Here is a 19,232-nt window from a genome sequence, read left to right as displayed (position 1 = left end):
TCAGAGCAATTTGAAAAAAAATATACTGCAAAATGTGCTGTGGAAAAAATAACCTCTTGGGGGTTAAGGGTTGGAGATTTCCAAAGAGCCTGGGGGTAAAAGTGTTAACATATGTGAGATATTCATTGTGTAGCATATTAGTGAATCCAAGTCATATTTCTACTTTTTTATTTGATGAAAAAGTAAAGGGGGTTTGCTTTGTAGATTGGGTTACTGCATTCAGTGTGCCTTGTAGGGCTCTCTAGCAAGCAAAAATGGTTCTTTGCATTATCCTTTGAGTCCTAGGCTTCATTGCAATTTGCTTATCAATTTTCATGTGTTTGCTGAGGCTTCCTCCAGCCCGGCCAATCAACATCTTTTACTAAGCTTTGCTCGATTTGTCATGTTCTTCAAAAAAAAAAAAAAAAAAAAAAAAAACCACCAACTTTTGAGTGATCCTCTGGAGGTAGTAATATTCCCTATATTAATGATGCCCTTATCACTTGATAGCAATGTCTGCCCTCTAACTTTATAGAATAGTCCTAGAAAAATGTGTTAGCTTGTTGAGCAACAATATATGGCTATTATTTACTTTGCAATAAAATTACTGGCTTGTGTTAAAGGTGAATGTAGGATTCTAAGGTTTTTATTGATGAAAAAAATGTAAAATGATTATATTAACCCTTTCACTGCGGAGAACGACTTTAGTTTACTGAGATTCATAACCTTTCACTGCGGAGAACGACTTTACTCCACACCGCGTAAGAAATTTTAAGCTTAGCGCCTTTTGTTGACGACTTATCTGGCCTCTACATGCTGCCATCTGTTGCCGATTTTATGAACTGCCCACGATCTGAAGCTCTCGTCTTTCTTCTCTCATTTACTATATGATTTTGGTAATTTTTTGTTATTTTTACGTTGTGTCAACATGAAATTATGATATATATGCATGTTTTTTCGATATAAATCAGTGTTATTCATAGAGTTATCGTAATATCATGCTTTCCAAGGTTCGTTTAGCGTAAGTAAAAGTTTGTTTACATTAGAGCTCAACAGTTGCCATGACAACTACACAAATAAAAACGTATTTCATAGTATTGGATGTGACAGATAATGGTGTTTTCAGACATCAATATAGAAATTAACTCAATTAAATGAATAATAGTCAAATAACAAACACATTCACAAGAAAAGAAGTTTCGTGTTTTAAATCCGAAGCTTTGTTTACATTCGACAGCTGACGTTCAGTCTGTTAGTTGCCTATCGGTCCCTTTATTTTTTAACAGCATAATTTAGTCATACAAGTTGTTAATAAAGATATAATTTGTTTATAAATGCTTGTTTCACAGTATCATAAATTTCATATATAATTGTAAATTATGGTATTATTATACTTTTAGCAAAACATTCGATATTGCTCTGCTTTTATCAGTCAGCTGACTTTGTCCTTTTAATTTTTCCCTTTAACTCTGGGTTGAAGAATTATTTTTATTTCTTTTCTTTTATATGTGTGATATGGCCTCTACTTCTCGCCAAGTATCTTTAAAAGAAACAGTAGTTACATATAAAGTGAAACTTCATAAAAAAAAGTGACATAAATAGACAAGCCATGAGTTTATGTGGAATACAATAAATATATGAGGGAAGTTGATAATTTTGATCAGCTATGCTCAACATATGCTTACAAAAGAAAGAGTCAGAAATGGTACCAGCCAATTTGGCATTTTATCATTAAAGCCGTATTAGTAGACTCAAACATATAACATTCAGGATCCCACTGCTAAGTTGGATAAAAAAAAAAAATTCAGGGAAGAATTATTAACACTACATTAGAAGGGTATAAGCGGAGCAAAACTCAAGGAAAGGGTACATTTTCTAATACAATAGAATCTAAACTAACTGAAAGGCATTTTCCAGCTCAATATGTTGACAAAAACCCCCAACCCTAATGTATTATATACTCTATCTTGCCAAAGAATTGCTTGATGAAAGGTAAAGGCGAATGTATAGGAAAGCAAACAACTTATTTTTGTGATCAAGTTGCTGAAAAGCCCCCTCTTTGTATCATTCCATGTTTTGAGACATATATACCCATAAAGTGTATGAAAAGCGTTACTAATGTGGAGAATAAATGTATGAGTCAATGATAAATTGGGTGAAGGATTATTAGTGGAATTGATAAAATCATCTTTGGAAAGGAATTTTTGCGATTTTTCTTAATTTTTACCTATTTATCAAAGAATTTAAGGCAAAAAGAGATAAACTGAGGTGAAAATATTGTTAAATCCTAACAAGAGAAAGGTTATAGAACACAAAAAAGTTAGTTTCATTAAATTTTGAGCATTTTGAATTTTTAGTGAAAATGTGCACAGAGCTGTGCAACATCCTATTTGAATATCCGCAGCAAAAGGGTTAAGAAAACATGTCTACTTAGCAAAAATGCCATGGTAGGAAATCCTTTTATAAATGACATGAACATTTCTGTTTACAGAGATGGCGTACCAAAATATACGTATGAAGGAGAAAACAACAAGGCAGGCATTGTCTCATTCATGAAGAACCCTGGCAAAGCCCCTGAAAAGCCTAAAGAAGAAATTTGGGCTGATACTCCCAGTGATGTGATACATCTTACAGATGCAACTTTTCATGAATTTATCAAGGTATTTTTAATAGATAATACTTTACTGTTTACTCTGTGTCTTTAGGTTTTTAGCAGCGTCAATTTGTTCATTTGGTCTTGTCTCACTAAGCTGTCTAATAAATTTATCACATTTAGTTTTCAATTTTCATTCAGAAACATTTCTTTTGTGTGAACCATGTTGTTAAAGTACTTTATGATAATGATAACAGTCAAGGACTTGTGCTTATCTATCTATCTACCTAGGCACTTCTCCCAATGTTAGGGGGTAGCCAACATCATAAAGAAAGAACAAAAGGGGACTTTTCTTCCTCCTGACCTGATGAGGAATTCAGCGGAGTTTGGTTAGTACTGCTAGGCTGCCACAGCCAACCTGTGCCCGTGGCGGCATAACAATTAGAATATCACTAACATATCTTTGTGTGGATAATGTGGGAGGGTGGGCTGTGACACCCTAGCAGTACCAGCTGAACTCGGTTGAGTCCCTTGTTAGGCTGGGAGGAACGTAGAGAGTAGAGGTCCCCTTTTTGTTTTTGTTTCTTTGTTGATGTCGGCTACCCCCAAAATTGGGGGAAGTGCCTTGGTATATGTATGTATGTATGTATCTTTGTGTGTAGTAAGAGGCAACTGAAAGGGGCGAGACAAGGAGACTGGGGGCCTATCCTGTACTTTATTTCCTAAGAGATATTGAATGCTAAATGCTTATAATCTCAAAAATTATTTTGCAGGGTGAGTCTTCGGTGCTTGTCATGTTTTATGCTCCCTGGTGTGGCCATTGTAAAAGAATGAAACCTGAATACACTGCTGCTGCATCTCTGCTTAAGGAAAAAGGGGTAAGTGCGGAGTGTTATTTATAGTCTCAATGTGTCCTGTGATATTGTTTTGATATGTGGCATTAATTTCTGATCTTCATTTTGTTATTATTGTAACACAATGTTGAAATATACTGTATGCTCTTTATAGTTCCAGCTCTGAAAGCTAAATATTGTAATTTGGGGCATTTTGAAGATATCACTTCTTGTTCTGACGCATTTCCGAATATCTGTTTTTAGTTCTTGGCTATACTTATTCACAATATCTCAGTTTGGATTCTCAATTATTTTTTTAATTGTGATTTTAGATAGCTGGGAAATTGGCTGCTGTGGATACTACAAAAGAAACTAAATTGGGCACAGAGTTCTCCATAAAAGGGTATCCAACTATCAAGTACTTCAAAGACGGAGAATTTGCCTTTGATGTGTCAACTGCGAGAGAAAAAGATAAAATTGTTGAATTCATGATGGATCCAAAGGTAAAAACTTGTTTTAATTTTTTCTCTTGAATAATGAATTTTTGTTGGTCTAGAAATGTAAGTGCTGTTAGTTTAAAAAAAAATTGTATTAACCCTTTTACCCCCAAAGGACGTACTGGTACGTTTCACAAAAGCCATCCCTTTACCCCCATGGACGTACCGGTACGTCCTTGCAAAAAATGCTATAAAAATTTTTTTTTCATATTTTTGATAATTTTTTTGAGAAAATTCAGGCATTTTCCAAGAGAATCAGACTAACCTGACCTCTCTAAGACAAAAATTAAGGCTATTAGAGCAATTTAAAAAAATATACTGCAAAATGTGCTGGGAAAAAATTACCCCCTGGGGGTTAAGGGTTGGAAATTTCCAAATAGCCTGGGGGTAAAAGGGTTAAGATTATCATGGTTTGGCAACAAACTTTACTTTTATATTAGCCCATATTCATGTTCTTCACTAGTATTAAGACACTAACATCTTGATGAAAATAAAGTAAATCCTTTGCTTGTTGGTTAGCCGCACTATTAGTCCAGACTTCCAGGAATCTAAAGGCCTCAATTATTTTAGCTTATTTGGTTGACAAGCTTTCTTCACTTAGACTTGGCTCATTCCACAACCTTAAGCAATAATTGTTTAAACCTACTTTTCTTCAATCCTCTATGTATAACGTTATTGTTATTTTTATCTTTATGTTCTTATACCTGATGTAAGTTCTCTCCACTCTTCCATTTTGTATTCTTGCCTTCCTGAACTCCCTTCAGGTCTCGGTCGTTATCAATCCCCTTTTCCATGATTTTTTTCTAAGATTCCTACAGGTCCTCTTCTTGTTACTTCTATGTCCACTGTTTTCAGACCAACTTATCATCCTATTCCATTCTCATCACATACTCAAACCATTTCAGTAATCTTTGAGTTCTCGGCATTTTCTCAACCCTCTACTCACTACTTCTTCAGTAATTCCTCATTTATAATATAATCTTCCTCCATATTCCCAGCCTTTTCTTTCATGAGACTCGGTGCTACACAGTATTCCAGACGTTTTATTCTGGGTGTGACAATATTGTGGAATGACCTTCCTGATTAAGTAGTCAACTCATTTTGTTGAGCAAGTTGACATAAATCTTGTTTCGTAGTTTACACGTAACGTATCTGTTTAACATGTTGTTTATCCTGATATATTGATTGTATTTTCTTATTTCTCTTTTATAGTTTATTCTTTATCTAATTTCTTTCCTGCCCTGGGTGTCTTTCCAAGTCTTATACTTTCATCTAGTTTTGCATTTTACTTCCTGTTTGTTTATTTTCAATTTAGTTGACAGAGGTGATATGAAATATTTGCCAAGTGGCTTGTTATCTGTTTTTAATTAATATTTAATCATTTTTATGAACCTCCCTAATGTTCATATTGGTTCTTCTCTAGAAACTTGGTTTAATTTACCTTTACCTTGAAATTTAATTTTTTTTCCTGTTTTTATATTCCCTTCAGTAAACACATGCCCTTAATCAAAGGAAGGAACATTTTAGCTGTAACTGGTAACTGACACACCAGTCTCTTTGTGTTTACAGTTTCTCAGTCATGTTGGTATTGATCTGACCTCCAGATTGTTCGCTTGTTATTGTGTGTTAAGATGTTTTCTCTTGGTTTTATTAGCAGTTACTGTGTGGAGTGTGCACAGAAATTGTTTGGGAAAGTGTATTATTCGCATTCCCGTGGTATATCATGTTGGGCAATTCTGTAGTTTAAATGACCTTTGTGAAAGTGAGTTCCCCTCACAATATCTTTCATAGGAAAGTATGTTTATTGGCTGCCGGAAAGTTAACAGTGAAAAGGTAGGGAAGGCTAGGCTAGTTGATTTTAGACAATTCACATAATCAGCCAACTTTCAATAGTGGTGAGCTTCATATGTCCAGTAAGTCCTCTCTTAAAACTCTAACTGGTCCTACCTGCCCCTTTACCAACACTACCTATCCCCCTAAGTTGAGTCTTGTGTAAATAGTGTTTCTTTCCGTAAGGGTTCTGAAAGTTTGCTGCGCATTACAGTTTCAAAAGCCTCTCATAGAACTTAGAATTCTTTAATTACTTTAGATCCTTCTGCTGGTAAAAACTTGCTGGCCGCAATCTTAGTCACACTATAAGACCACTAGATTGTGAGGCAGGAGACCAAGTGGGTTGTTTGGTTCTGAATATCCCTTCGCTTGCTGAAATAAATGCTCCCAACTTAAATCGTATTACATAGGTGCATGGCATGGCCTATTGTTTGATTCACTTAAAACTTGTTGGCGAATGAGGTTTCAATTAAACTTGGTCATTTGTTTCGTTTGGTAGTGGGTTTCGTTTGCTTGCTAGCTCAGCCACTAACCATCAGAGATTTAATTCAAGGGGGGGTAAATGTAGATGCTAGTGAGTCCTCAGCATGTCTCCTGCATTCACTTCAGTTTAAAGAAGTCACTCTATAAGACCACTAGATTGTAAGGCAGGAGACCAAGTGGGTTGTTTGGATCTGAATATCCCTCTGCTTACTGAAATAAATGCTCCCAACTTAAATCGTATTACTGTACACTTAGATTCAAAAGTTCGCCGACACTCAAAGGGAATCGTTCGTCAGAGGTCTCTAGTGTTACCGTGACAAAACAAAGAAAGAGTTGGTCTTCTTACTACCTTCAAGGAAATGGGCGGAGACTTGTCAAACCTCAGCGAACGCTTAAAAATACTACAAATCGAGTTGCCATATTTCATACTGTGGTATCATTTGTCCCTCGAGTATTCACTACAAATACACAAAACACACGCGCGCACACACACACACACACACACACACACACATATATATATATATATATATATATATATGTATATAATTATTTTTACTATTCTTTTGAGGAGCCCAATAACACTTTCAATGGATGGGTTGGTGGGGGGGGGGGGGGGGGATGGCGGGGTACTCATCCCCCGGGCAGTCCGACACTGAAGAATTTGAGGAAATAAGGAAGTCATTTGTATTTTAGAGGATGTGGAAAGAGGTTCAAAAGTTTTTGATACAACTTGTAAAATATTGTATAATTGCCTCAATCTAATTTGATAACCGTTAATGTTCCATGAAATATATCTAACCAAATTCATTATTAGTTCATTTGTAGTAGCTAGTAGCAACCGAATAAATAGCTGTTGTTGTTCTAAGGTTGATTGGTAACCAAAGTTAACTATTAACTTCGCATAATAAATAATCTGTGATGAAAACAGTAAATACTGATGACTGCATAGCACTTTGAATACAATCAGAATTTAGTTTATTGAATCTAAAAGGATTAGTATTGCAGTAAATGAGACCACCATTACATTCTAGCAAAAACTTTGAGAAATTTGCTTTATTGATAAATCATATAAAAAAGTATCTTGTCCTCAGAACGACATAATTTTCCAAGAGTTTGTAATGAAAGTAAGAAATAATAATATATTCTCTAATTTTCCAAAAAAATTATAAGCGCAGGGGGCATGAGCACAAAATGATTTCCTACACTAATACCTTGGCTGTAAGTTATCAGTGATTATGTAATTACTATCAGCTTTATCTTCAGAAAATTACGTAGCTTGATTAGGTTGACTTCTAATAATCGTGATTTGAATAGGCGTAAGTCTCCATGATCAAGTTCCTATTTGTGTTCCTTTCATTCATTCTTTATTCATTCGTTTATTAAACATCCTCGGTATTTTTAAGATAAATTGCCTTGTTCGCCGTTATTCATCTAAGGCCGTCAATTTTAGTTCCTAGTTTCTCACTATTCCTCCAGAAAAGAAATCTCTCCTTAGCGGCAGCAAGAAACACTTTCACTTGACCATTCCAACCTGGAACTTTTCGAAATTTGCGTGAAGCCAAGACGAGATATTCCTTAGCTGGATTAGAAAATAAGGCATTTTGGGCACTATTTTATTCACCTTTTTATACAATTTCAATCACATTCCTCTATAATTATTCCAGTTAACGAAAATATCTTGGTTGATTTTAAAGCAAACGGGTAAATTACCCTACAGAGTACTTTCGTAATGAGCATATTAATTGGAAAACTTGTGGTATATGGAGGACTACAGAACATAATGATCTATAGTATCTAAATAGTATAACTTCGAGCCGGACAAATGGTGGTATAAGGATTCTTTCTAACGAATCCTTCAAACAATCATAAGACAGCGACTCTCTAATTACAGCTATTATTTTTCCAAAATCTACCATTATGTGGATGAGCATTTAAGTTCAACAAAATAATCCCGTTATCTCTACTCGATGATAACCATCTCCAATTTTGTCATAGGGCCTCAGTAATTATCAAGCAAATTATAGCTCTTGTAATAAAGATTGAATTAGCAACACAGCAAAGATTTTACGGTATATATTCAAAATTCTAGTTTAAATGTCAATGCCAACCGTTCTTAGCCACAAATACGGGCGGAAAAGGAAAAGTAAAAACTTTTATGAATGAAGGGCAAGCGGGTTGCGAACTAAAGACTGAGATGGCACATCCCCTTGAATCTGAATGACTTGGGAAATATTTTTCAGTAAAGTATCCTTATGTATTCCAAAATGTTCCTATCTATTAATATCTAAAGGCCTATGAAAGTCTTTAAAATCAATTTAGCATTCTAAAACTAATTTTTTGGAAGCATAATACAATAATTTTTATTGGAGACATTGCAATATCAAGCGAAAATTTCTCCTGTCTAGAAATCAATTTACAGGATAAACAATTACTACATTCACTACTGTAATCTCTCTCTCTCTCTCTCTCTCTCTCTCTCTCTCTCTCTCTCTCTCTCTCTCTCTCTCTCTCTCTCTCTCTCTCTCTCTCTCTCTGATTGACCTCAAGGCTCGTATAACACATTTATGCCGTTTTTATGAATACTTTACAGCATCGAGCCATAAATGAAACTAGAACAAGACTAATGTCAGATCTCCGAACAATCTAATGTAGCTGTTAACGGAGGGAATTGTTAAGTTATGCCACTCCATTAATTTCTACATGCGTATACAGATTATATATATATATATATATATATATATATATATATATATATATATATATATATATATATATATATATATATATATATATAATGTGTGTGTGTTTTGTGTATTTGTATTGGGTAGTTGAGATGTCAAATGATACCACAGCATAAAATATGGCTACAAGATTTGTAATATTTTCCAGCGTTCGCTGAGCTTGGACAAGGCTCCGCCTATTTCCTTAGAAGTAGTAAGAAATGCAACTCTTTATTTGTTTTGTCATGGTAACTCTAGAGACCTCTGACGAGCGATTCTCCCTGAGTGTCGGTGGACTTTTGAATCTAAGTGTACATTGGTGCATGGCATGGCATTTTGTTTGATTCACTTAAAACTTGTTGGCGAATGAAGTTTCAATTAAACTCGGTCATTTGTTTCGTTTGGTAGTGGGTTTCGTTTGCTTGCTAGCTCAGCCACTAACTCATCACAGGTTTAATTCAAGGGGGGTAAATGTAGATGCTAGTACATATAATAACAAAACGAGTCCTCCGCATGTCTCCTGCATTCACTTCAGTTTAAAGAAACTGGTAAAGAACTGATTTTCCATCAGTTCAACCTATGAACCAGGAAAATGAAGAGAAAGAAGCCTGGAGGCAACCTTGAAAGTGAAGAATTATGTCCTTTTTAAACCTTACTGGTATATAACATTATTGCCGAATAGTACCCTAATAAGTTTAGTAATATAAACTTGGACTGTAGTGCACTGGCTCTTTTCAAGAAGAGCCGCAGACAAAGGAGAACGAGATTCGGAACAGGCGCTTGGCCCTTCGTCGTTCCAGAACCTACAGATCTGGCCGAATCCAAGGGTTTAGCTGCTGTTCCTTTTGAATAGCTAGAACCCTTGAAGGTAAAAACCTGGTGGATCAGGGAGTTCTGCAAAGCAGTCCTTCAAAACCTCACCGCTGTCTACATACAACTCTCTGGAAGCAGAGACGTGGAACCACACACAAACGAGTTCCCAAACAGCAAGCAATACCACCTCCGGGCTAACCTGTTTTGAGAATCGAGAGACCACAGTGTCTCGACACTTCAAAAGCCTGTTATCTCACAGGTTTGCTATCGAGTGAGCCAGGAAGGTGAATTCCCTCCCTCCAGACAGCACAAGGTGCTCTTATTTTTAAAAGCCTCCGGGGTTGATAACCTCGTCAAGTTCGTGAAGTACATCACTGCACCAGGCTCCTGGTTTAGAGCACACAGCATGGAGAGTGGCTAAGTCCGAATCCTCTATGGCCGCCAACTCAGAGGCTGAGAAGGACATGCCTTCCACCTTGAGTCCCCAGTCAGAGCGCAAACTGATGGGTCCTCCTGCAACGGTGCAAGCATGGTCCTCTCAGGCATGTAAAACCTGCTTTCTCTAGAGAGCGGGGGAAGCAAGACCTTGTTTGACCCGCCTGAATGAAATTAATTTTCAGAGCCACAAATCTGTTCATTCTCTCAATCTAGGGCTAAGTCTACAAGATCTGACCATGCAACTCCAGTGAGGACGTCAGTCCTTTAAGGGCACTAAATTACCGAAGCCCTCCTCGAAGGTGGAGTCACAGCCACCTCCCCTGAGCCATTGCTCTTACGGATGAGTGAAAGGACTTTCACAAACGAACTCTTTGACTCAGGATAGTTAGTGTCCATGGGCTTTGGACCGTAGTCCTGAGTCCGCGAGACATCCTACCCCTGAGCACCCTCGTTTTCCTCCCACTGTGTGTACGTGCGTTCATGTGTGTGTCCGTCCATTCAGATGGGTAGCCTGGGTCCCCAGTCAAATGGTAGGCACGGCATAGTACTGGAATGCAATGTCCTGCCTCCATGCACTGGCCCGGAAACCTGACGGTTACCGTCCACTCCTTCCAAAAGAGAAGTGGTGTTGCCAGGAGCCGTGCCTCTGCGACTACAGCTGGCTTTCCTGGACTTCTTCGACCTCTTCTTCAGCTATAAGAGGAGTTGGAATCAGAGTTGGAGGAGGATGAGGATAATGAAGAAGAACATTGCGTTCACTTCTTCTTCCTAGCTCTCACTCCAGCCTTTGCAAGCAGAGCAGTTGACTTCGAAACTGAAGAGACAAAAAAACTGCTGTGTTGGTTACCACTTACTGCTAGAAGGTTCCTTCTATTACTTATGGCATCTGCTTATTGAAGGAAATAAAATGGGAAAATTTTAAGATTTCTCAAATTCTACTTATACAGTAAAAGTAAATTAAACTAAGCTTTTGGAGAAGAAGCATTATGAACACCTGGTGAGTATAGAGATAAGAAGTTTTTTATCTAAATTCTGTTTTCCATGGGATACTCTGCTAAATTTACATTACTTTAAATTATATTGTATGAGAGTTGATTATGGATTTCAGTATTGTAGTTTTGTAGAAAAAAATTAGATTACCTTGCATACTCTGATTTGCTCTAAACTCAGCCATCATTTCATGGCAATAAGTAGTTTGATCATCCCACTTAGAGAATATGCCCATGTGTGATTGAATTGGATGCAACAAATAAAATTAGTTTTTCTCCTAGTCTTTCTCTCTTCCAGTTCATAGTAAAAACAAATACTAGTGAATGATGGCTGCTGCAGACTGTAATTGGTACATATTCTAAAGCTCTACTACCTATATCTCTAGTAATTGATTATGTTTTTCAGGTAAATATTTTATTTGACCAAACAAATTCTTAATTCACTTCATGAATTTTCAGGAACCACCACCGCCTCCTCCTCCAGAAAAGCCTTGGTCTGAAGTGGAGTCTTCAGTAGTACATTTAACAGATGAGAATTATAAACCATTCTTGAAAAAGAAGAAACATGTTCTTGTCATGTTTTATGCCCCATGTAAGTAAATATTGTATCACTTAACACCAGTTGTAGATGAACTGTAAGGAGATCCTGCTGTGATGGCATTATGTATGGTAACTAGATAACTGCTTTAAGACTGGATGAGGTTGATTTGATTTATAATTTGTTGTCCAGCGACCAGTCAGGGGCAATGCATGGTTAGTTCTGATTTATGATCTTTATTGGAGTGAAGGAAGCTCTAGGTGATAGGAGGATAGATGTGAGCGAGGCAAGAGAGCGTGCTAGAAATAGGAATGAATGGCGAGCGATTGTGACGCAGTTCCGGTAGGCCCTGCTGCTGCCTCCGATGCCTTAGATGACCGCGGAGGTAGCAGCAGTAGGGGATTCAGCATTATGAAGCTTCATCTGTGGTGGATAATGTGGGAGGGTGGGCTGTGACACCCTAGCAGTACCAGCTGAACTCGGTTGAGTCCCTTGTTAGGCTGGGAGGAACGTAGAGAGTAGAGGTCCCCTTTTTGTTTTTGTTTCTTTGTTGATGTCGGCTACCCCCCAAAATTGGGGGAAGGGCCTTGGTATATGTATGTATGTATTGTCTCCAAATGTATCGTTTAGTTTTCTTTTTATTCCTTTATTTTTTAAAGTTTCCTGCAAGTAACCCAGTATTACAGTAAAGTATAGGCAATATTGATTATCCTAGATTTTTAGAATTTTTATTATTGCAATCAGTTTTGGGTACACATAAATTGTAATGGGTTTCTTTTAACCCCTTTGTTACGATGACGTTGTTTGACATCAAAACATGCCAGGTGATACAGACGATAACGTCTGGATACATAATTTACAAGTGTAAACCATCTGTAGCTTAAAATTACTCGTATAACTCATATATTCTACAAAAGAGTATGGCATGTGGTCTTACATCACACAGTTCACACACAAAAAATTTTGCTAAAAAATCTCTTCCTCTCCTTGATATCAGCTCCCTCCTTTCTTCAGCCAGTCAATGAAATCTTTTGAATTCTAGCCTTTATTACTTCTTTCATCTTTCATGGTATTTTCTCTAAAATGTACTGTAAACAATTTCACATTAGTGTGCATCACTTATTCTATGGAATATTCTTAAAAGTTTTCTCGCTCAATTGGCTAATCAATGTTTCCATAAATTAACTATTCAACAGCTAATTAATTTTCTAGCTGCCTTTGTTAGATTGTGTTACGGTATTCTTTTAGGTCTGGAATATAGACCCAGAGATTTCTCTGGTGATTATTTCCAAAGAATTTCTAAAATGAAATATTCCAACAAAACAGTCAGGATTTATTTGTCCTTAAAGATGCTTCTAACTTGGGCAAGTGTACTACTTTTCACATTTAATGTGAAAGGTTTCATTATTGGAATTTTTTTTTTCTGAAACTTTAGTCATAATTCTATCCGTTGTGATTAAAAGAACAACTATAGTCCATTTCTTTTAGCGAGTCATATTTGCACCGACTCGCAGCGGTACTCTTTTAGCTCGGAAAAGTTTCCTGATCGCTGATTGGTTGGACAAGATAATTCTAACCAATCAGCGACCAGGAAACTTTTCCGAGCTAAAAGGGCACCGCCGCGAGTCGGTGCAAATATGACTCGCTAAAAGAAATGGACTATAGACCAGATTATTGATTACATATATTGTGTTTCAATAAGATTCTAAGCATTTACTCACAACTTTTGATTTAAGAGCAATTTAATAAACCTACGTTGGCACTAGATCAAGCAAATTACATTTTAAACATTATTATTTGTCTTTTTATGAAGAGTTCACTTATCAATTAGAATGATTTCCCATCATTACATGGTTAGGAATAAAAGTTTTTTCTTTGTTCTTTTCTTTCTAGGGTGTGGGCATTGTAAGAAAGCCAAACCAGAGTTTACAGGAGCTGCAGACAACTTTGTAGATGACCCTAAGGTTGAATTTGCAGCTGTTGATTGCACGGCACATCAAACGCTTTGTAGTGTCAATGATGTCAGTGGCTATCCAACGTTCAAATATTTCAATTATTATAAGAATACAAAACCTTATAATGGAGGGAGAACGGTATGTACCTTTAGATTTTGTGTGCTCAGAATTAGGTGTTACTTTCTTAAAAATGAACTGTTCAATAACATAGTACCTCTAAATGTATATTTTGGATTTCAGTTAATAATTCAATTTTATAAGATCAAATTTCAAGTGTTATATACATTTTCTGGTGTGAGATACAAAAAAGGAATATTCCAATTTAAGATTTACATAAATTAAGATGTGTTTTGTCTTTTACTGTATTGCTTTGTTATTTTGTATCCTCATGCAACTTTAGTACCTATTGTGTAAAAAGTTATGCAAAAGATATTTTGATAGTATGTGTGCCTATGCTTGTAGTATGGTATACTATACTCAATTTTTTTTAATGAGGCACATTTGCACTGACTCACAGTGGTGCCCTTCTAGCTCAGAAAAGTTTCCTGCTCTCTGATTGGTTAGAATTATCTTGTGCAACCAATCAGCGATTAGGAAACTTTTCCGAGCTAAAAGGGCACCCCTGCAAGTCAGTGTAAATCTGCCTCACTAAAAAGAATTAACTAAAGTTATAGATTTTTATGGGAGCTGACAAAGAAAATGAAGGTAGTAGTACCTCGGTTTACGTGTTAAATTCTTTCTGGGAGCAAACTAGCAACCTCAGATTCTCATATCCTAAAGCAATTTTTCCCGTAAGAAATAAAGGAAATTCACTCGATGTATTCCACATATCCATAATTAATGTACTGTATATTGTGCACTTATTTTTTCAATATTAATCTTACCCGATGATCATGTAGCATGTAGATGATCAAGTGATTCAGTGAGTTATAGCGAACATTGTTCAAGAGAGAGAGAACTCCCGGTATATTCTCCCTCCAAGTTGTAACCCCCTTTTCCTCTTCCTCTCTGTTTCCCTACGCCAGCCAACTCTCTTCAAAGGTAAAGTGCAAATTAACTTGGCCATATAGATATTATTTAATTGTGAATAATAATTTTCACTAGCTTCTGATGCTAGGGGTTATGATATCAACATTAATTACCATTACAAACCTTTAAAATGTTATTTTCATTAGTAAAATAAATTTTTGAATATACTTACCCGATGATCATGTAGCTGTCAACTCCGTTGCCCGACAGAATTCTACGGACGGGATACGCCAGCGATCGCTATACAGGAGGGGGGTGTACTCACCAGCGCCATCTGTGGTCAGGTACTCCAGTACTTCTTGTCAACACCACCTCAATTTTTCCTCTGTCGTGCCGCCGGCAAGACCTACATGGATACGCTGTTGATTTTGGAGTCTTTGTTCACGGTTTTGGTGAAGTATTTGCTCTAAAATTTAGCCTTCGCTGTACAGGAAGCTTTTCCCTTAGCTTAGATAGCTTTTGGATTTAAATTGATTTATTGGTTAACGATCTTTGCTTTACTTTGGAATTCCCCCTTGACTGTTCTCTAAATTCAAGATGTCCGACCACTCTCAAGCTCCTAAATTTAGGCGATGTAGTGTTAGGACTTGTAATAGGCGTCTTCCGAAGGCCTCTGTTGATCCTCACACCGTTTGTTCCGACTGTAGGGGAAAATCCTGTCAGTTGGAAGATCGATGTGGGGAATGTGCTGGGCTTTCGGAATTCGATTTTAATGAATTCCTCAAATATACAACTAGGTTAGAGAGGGAGAGAGTTAGGAGGAGTTCTTCTCGCTCTTTGGTTTATTCCTCCCCCCATGACCCTCAACCTTTTCCTTCCCCTGTGGTGGTGACCCCCGAACCTGCTACGAGTGCTCAGCCTGATATGACGGATATGTTGCGTGCCATTCAGGCTCTTGGTGATAAGGTGGAGTCTTTAGTGAGTGACCACAATCTTCTCTTGGCAGATGTCAAGGAACTTAAAGTGAAGAGTGCAGTGGGAAGTGTTAGTGCCAGTGCTGTGCCTAGTGTCAGTGTCAGTGTTGCGCATGAGGATACTTCTGTGCGTGCCAGTCGTCCTCCCAGTCCGGGACCTCTTGCAAGCTCCCAAGCCCAGGGGAGAAGTAACGTCGAAGGGCAAAAGGGTTCGGCAGGCCTTGATCGGCGCACAGTTGTATCCTCAGTGGTTGCGGGCGTATCTGATAGAGATCGTCACTTCCACTCCCAGACGATTGAGCCCTTAAATTCCTCGTCTGCGGAAGAGGTTTCCAGGAGGAAACGGTGGACCCAGGTCTCACGACCTCTCAAACGTAAGGTCCCTTCCGAGCTAGTCCAACGGCCCAGGTGTAGCCACTGGGCCAGTTCGGACTCGCCGCAGTCATCTGATGACTGCACACCTCCTAAGAGAGGTAAGGCGGTGCCTCAACAGGCCTCTGCTCCAACTTCTGTGGACCCCAAGTGGTCTATGCTGCAGACTATGCAGTCTCAGCTTGCGGCTTTGATGCAGGAGTATCAGGCAGAGAAGGTTAACACACCTCCTCCTGCGAGCGCTCCTCCACCTCTGCGCAGTCCTCCCTGCCAGACGCATGTTCTTGAGGCTCCTCCTGCTTCCATGCGTGAGCTGCCGCATTGGGAGTTGCCAGGTTCCAGCACTATGCAGCAACCTCCTCTACCCATGAGGCAGGAGCCTCATGCTATGCGGCAACCTCCTCAACCCTTGAGGCAGGAGCCTCATGCTATGCGGCAACCTCCTCTACCCATGAGGCAGCAGCCTCATGCTATGCGGCAACCTCCTCAACCCTTGAGGCAGGAGCCTCTCTCTGCGCAGCAACCTCCTCAACCCTTGAGGCAGGCGCAACCCTTGAGGCAGGAGCCTCATGCTATGAAGCAGCCTCCTCAACGCATGCAGCACGAGCCTCTTACCATGCAGCAGCCGCATTCTTCACAGCATGAGCCTCATCCCATACAGCATGAGCCGCATACCATGCAGCATGAGCCTCATGCCTTCCAGCATTCGCTTCTGACCACGCTTGCTCCTCAGACCACCGCAGAACCTCCCTCACTCCAGCCTCCTGACTTTGTCATTGCCAGCCCTCAGTCTCTTCAGCAGAGGCATGATGATGGATCCGCAAGTGCGCATGCACCCGTTCTGCAGGATTCAGCCATTCAGCCTGCCGCTCTACCTTTACCTCTCGCTACTCAACTCTCAGGCGATGAGGTTTCTGAGGATGAAGCTGCTCACCTGGATGATCCTACATCTGATGTGGAGGGACACAAGTCGTCGTCTCCTTCCTTAGACTTTCGCAAGGTCCTGGCTCTGTTCAGAGAGTTATACCCTGAACACTTCGTATCTGCAACCCCTCGTTCTCCTCCATCCGAGTTTTCTCTAGGCATGCAGCCTACTACGTCTGCCTACACCAAGCTTGTCCTCGCCAGATCATCAAGGAGAGCTTTGAGGGTTTTAGGGGATTGGTTGCAGTCCAAGCAGCAACTGGGAAGGACCTCTTTTGTGTTTCCTCCTCCTAAGCTGGCTTCTAAGTCGGGCGTCTGGTATGCCACGGGAGAGGAACCTGGCTTGGGGGTTCCTGCCTCTGCCCAGGCCGACTTCTCAAGTTTGGTTGACTCTCCCCGCAGGTCGGCTATGAGACGCTCGAAGGTCTGCTGGACTTTTTCTGATCTGGACCACTTGATGAAGGGAGTCTTTCGCGCCTTCGAAATTTTTAACTTCCTCGATTGGTGCCTGGGGGCCTTAAGCAGGAAGACTGCCCCTTCTGACAAAGACTCGGCCATGCTGATCATGTCCAGTATGGACAAAGCAATTCGCGATGGTTCTGGCGAACTTGCGTCTATTTTTGTCTCAGGAGTCCTCAAGAAAAGGGAACATCTATGCTCCTACTTATCGACTGGTATCACCCCTTGCCAGAGGTCACAGTTGCTGTTTGCTCCTCTCTCCAAGTTCCTGTTTCCGGAGGAGTTAATCAAGGAGATGGCTGCGGCTCTTATCCAGAAAGATACGCATGACCTCATGGCCTCTTCAGCACGTTAGGCTAAAACCTTACCTTCCGTGCCGAGATCTTACCGCACCCCTGTGGCTGATACACCTGCTACCAGATTCATTCCGCCCTTTCGTGGCAGAGCCTCCAGTAGAGGAAGTACCCGTGCAGACAGTCACCGGGGCAAGTCCAAGAAAGGTGCCAAGTCCACGAAAAGCAAGCTTTGACTTCCTTCCTCTCCAGACAGCTGTAGGAGCCAGACTCAAGACCTTCTGGCAAGCCTGGGAGAGCAGAGGTGCAGACGCTCAGTCTGTCAAGTGGCTAAGGGAGGGTTACAGAATTCCGTTCTGCCGCAATCCCCCTCTGACCACATCTCCCATCAACCTCTCTCCCAACTACAAGGAGAAGGACAAGAGGCTAGCGTTACATCAAGAGGTGTCGCTCCTGCTACAGAAGGAGGCAGTGGTGATAGTCCGGGACCATCAATCCCCGGGCTTTTACAACCGTCTCTTCCTGGTGGCCAAGAAGACAGGAGGTTGGAGACCGGTGCTGGACGTCAGTGCGCTCAATGCTTATGTCACCAAGCAGACGTTCACAATGGAGACGACGAAGTCGGTCCTAGCAGCGGTCAGGCAGGAGGACTGGATGGTCTCGTTAGATCTGAAAGACGCCTACTTTCACGTTCCCATCCATCCAGACTCCCAACCTTTTCTGAGATTCGTCTTTGGAGAGGTTGTGTACCAGTTCCAAGCCCTGTGCTTTGGCCTGAGCACGGCACCTCTTGTGTTTACGCGACTGATGAGGAATATTGCGAAATTCCTTCACTTGGCAGACATCAGAGCCTCCCTTTATTTAGACGACTGGCTTTTAAGAGCTCCCACAAGTCGTCGCTGTCTGGAGAGTCTCAGATGGACTTTGGATTTGACCAAGGAACTGGGCCTCTTGGTCAATTTAGAGAAGTCCCAGCTCGTTCCTTCCCAAACCATCGTTTACCTGGGGATGGAGATTCAGAGTCGAGCTTTTCGGGCTTTTCCGTCGGCCCCAAGAATCAACCAAGCCCTGGAGTGCATCCTGAGCATGCTGAGGAGGAACCGATGCTCGGTGAGGCAGTGGATGAGTTTAACAGGGACTCTTTCATCGCTAGCCCTGTTCATCGAGTTAGGGAGACTCCACCTCCGCCCCCTTCAGTACCATCTGGCAGCTCACTGGAACAAGGATATGACGCTCGAGACGGTCTCTATTCCTGTTTCCAAAGAGATGAGGGCTACTCTAACGTGGTGGAAGAACAGCATTCTTCTCAAGGAGGGTCTCTCGTTAGCTGTTCAGACCCCCGACCATCATCTCTACTCGGACGCATCAGACTCGGGCTGGGGCGCGACATTGGACGGACAGGAATGCTCGGGGACATGGAACCAGGAACAGGAAACGCTTCATATCAATTGCAAGGAGTTGTTGGCAGTTCATCTGGCCTTAATGAACTTCAAGTCCCTCCAGCTAAACAAGGTGGTGGAGGTGAACTCCGACAACACCACAGCCTTGGCGTACATCTCCAAGCAGGAAG

General features: G+C 40.1%; 1 protein-coding gene across 1 annotated transcript in view; it reads left to right on the top strand.

The window, feature by feature from the left end:
- LOC137616695 (protein disulfide-isomerase A5) overlaps nt 1-19,232 on the top strand; it is a 42,515-nt gene that overhangs the window by 9,419 nt on the left and 13,864 nt on the right. Inside the window, exons 6-10 of the mRNA XM_068346690.1 lie at nt 2,471-2,639; nt 3,346-3,450; nt 3,738-3,908; nt 11,638-11,770; nt 13,610-13,809. Coding sequence (XP_068202791.1) covers nt 2,471-2,639; nt 3,346-3,450; nt 3,738-3,908; nt 11,638-11,770; nt 13,610-13,809 — 778 coding nt within the window. The remainder of the gene's footprint in view (nt 1-2,470; nt 2,640-3,345; nt 3,451-3,737; nt 3,909-11,637; nt 11,771-13,609; nt 13,810-19,232) is intronic.

The sequence above is a fragment of the Palaemon carinicauda genome, chromosome 22 (genome assembly GCF_036898095.1).
Source record: "Palaemon carinicauda isolate YSFRI2023 chromosome 22, ASM3689809v2, whole genome shotgun sequence".
In the NCBI taxonomy this organism is placed as follows: domain Eukaryota; kingdom Metazoa; phylum Arthropoda; class Malacostraca; order Decapoda; family Palaemonidae; genus Palaemon; species Palaemon carinicauda.
This window is presented reverse-complemented; position numbering and strand designations above follow the sequence as displayed.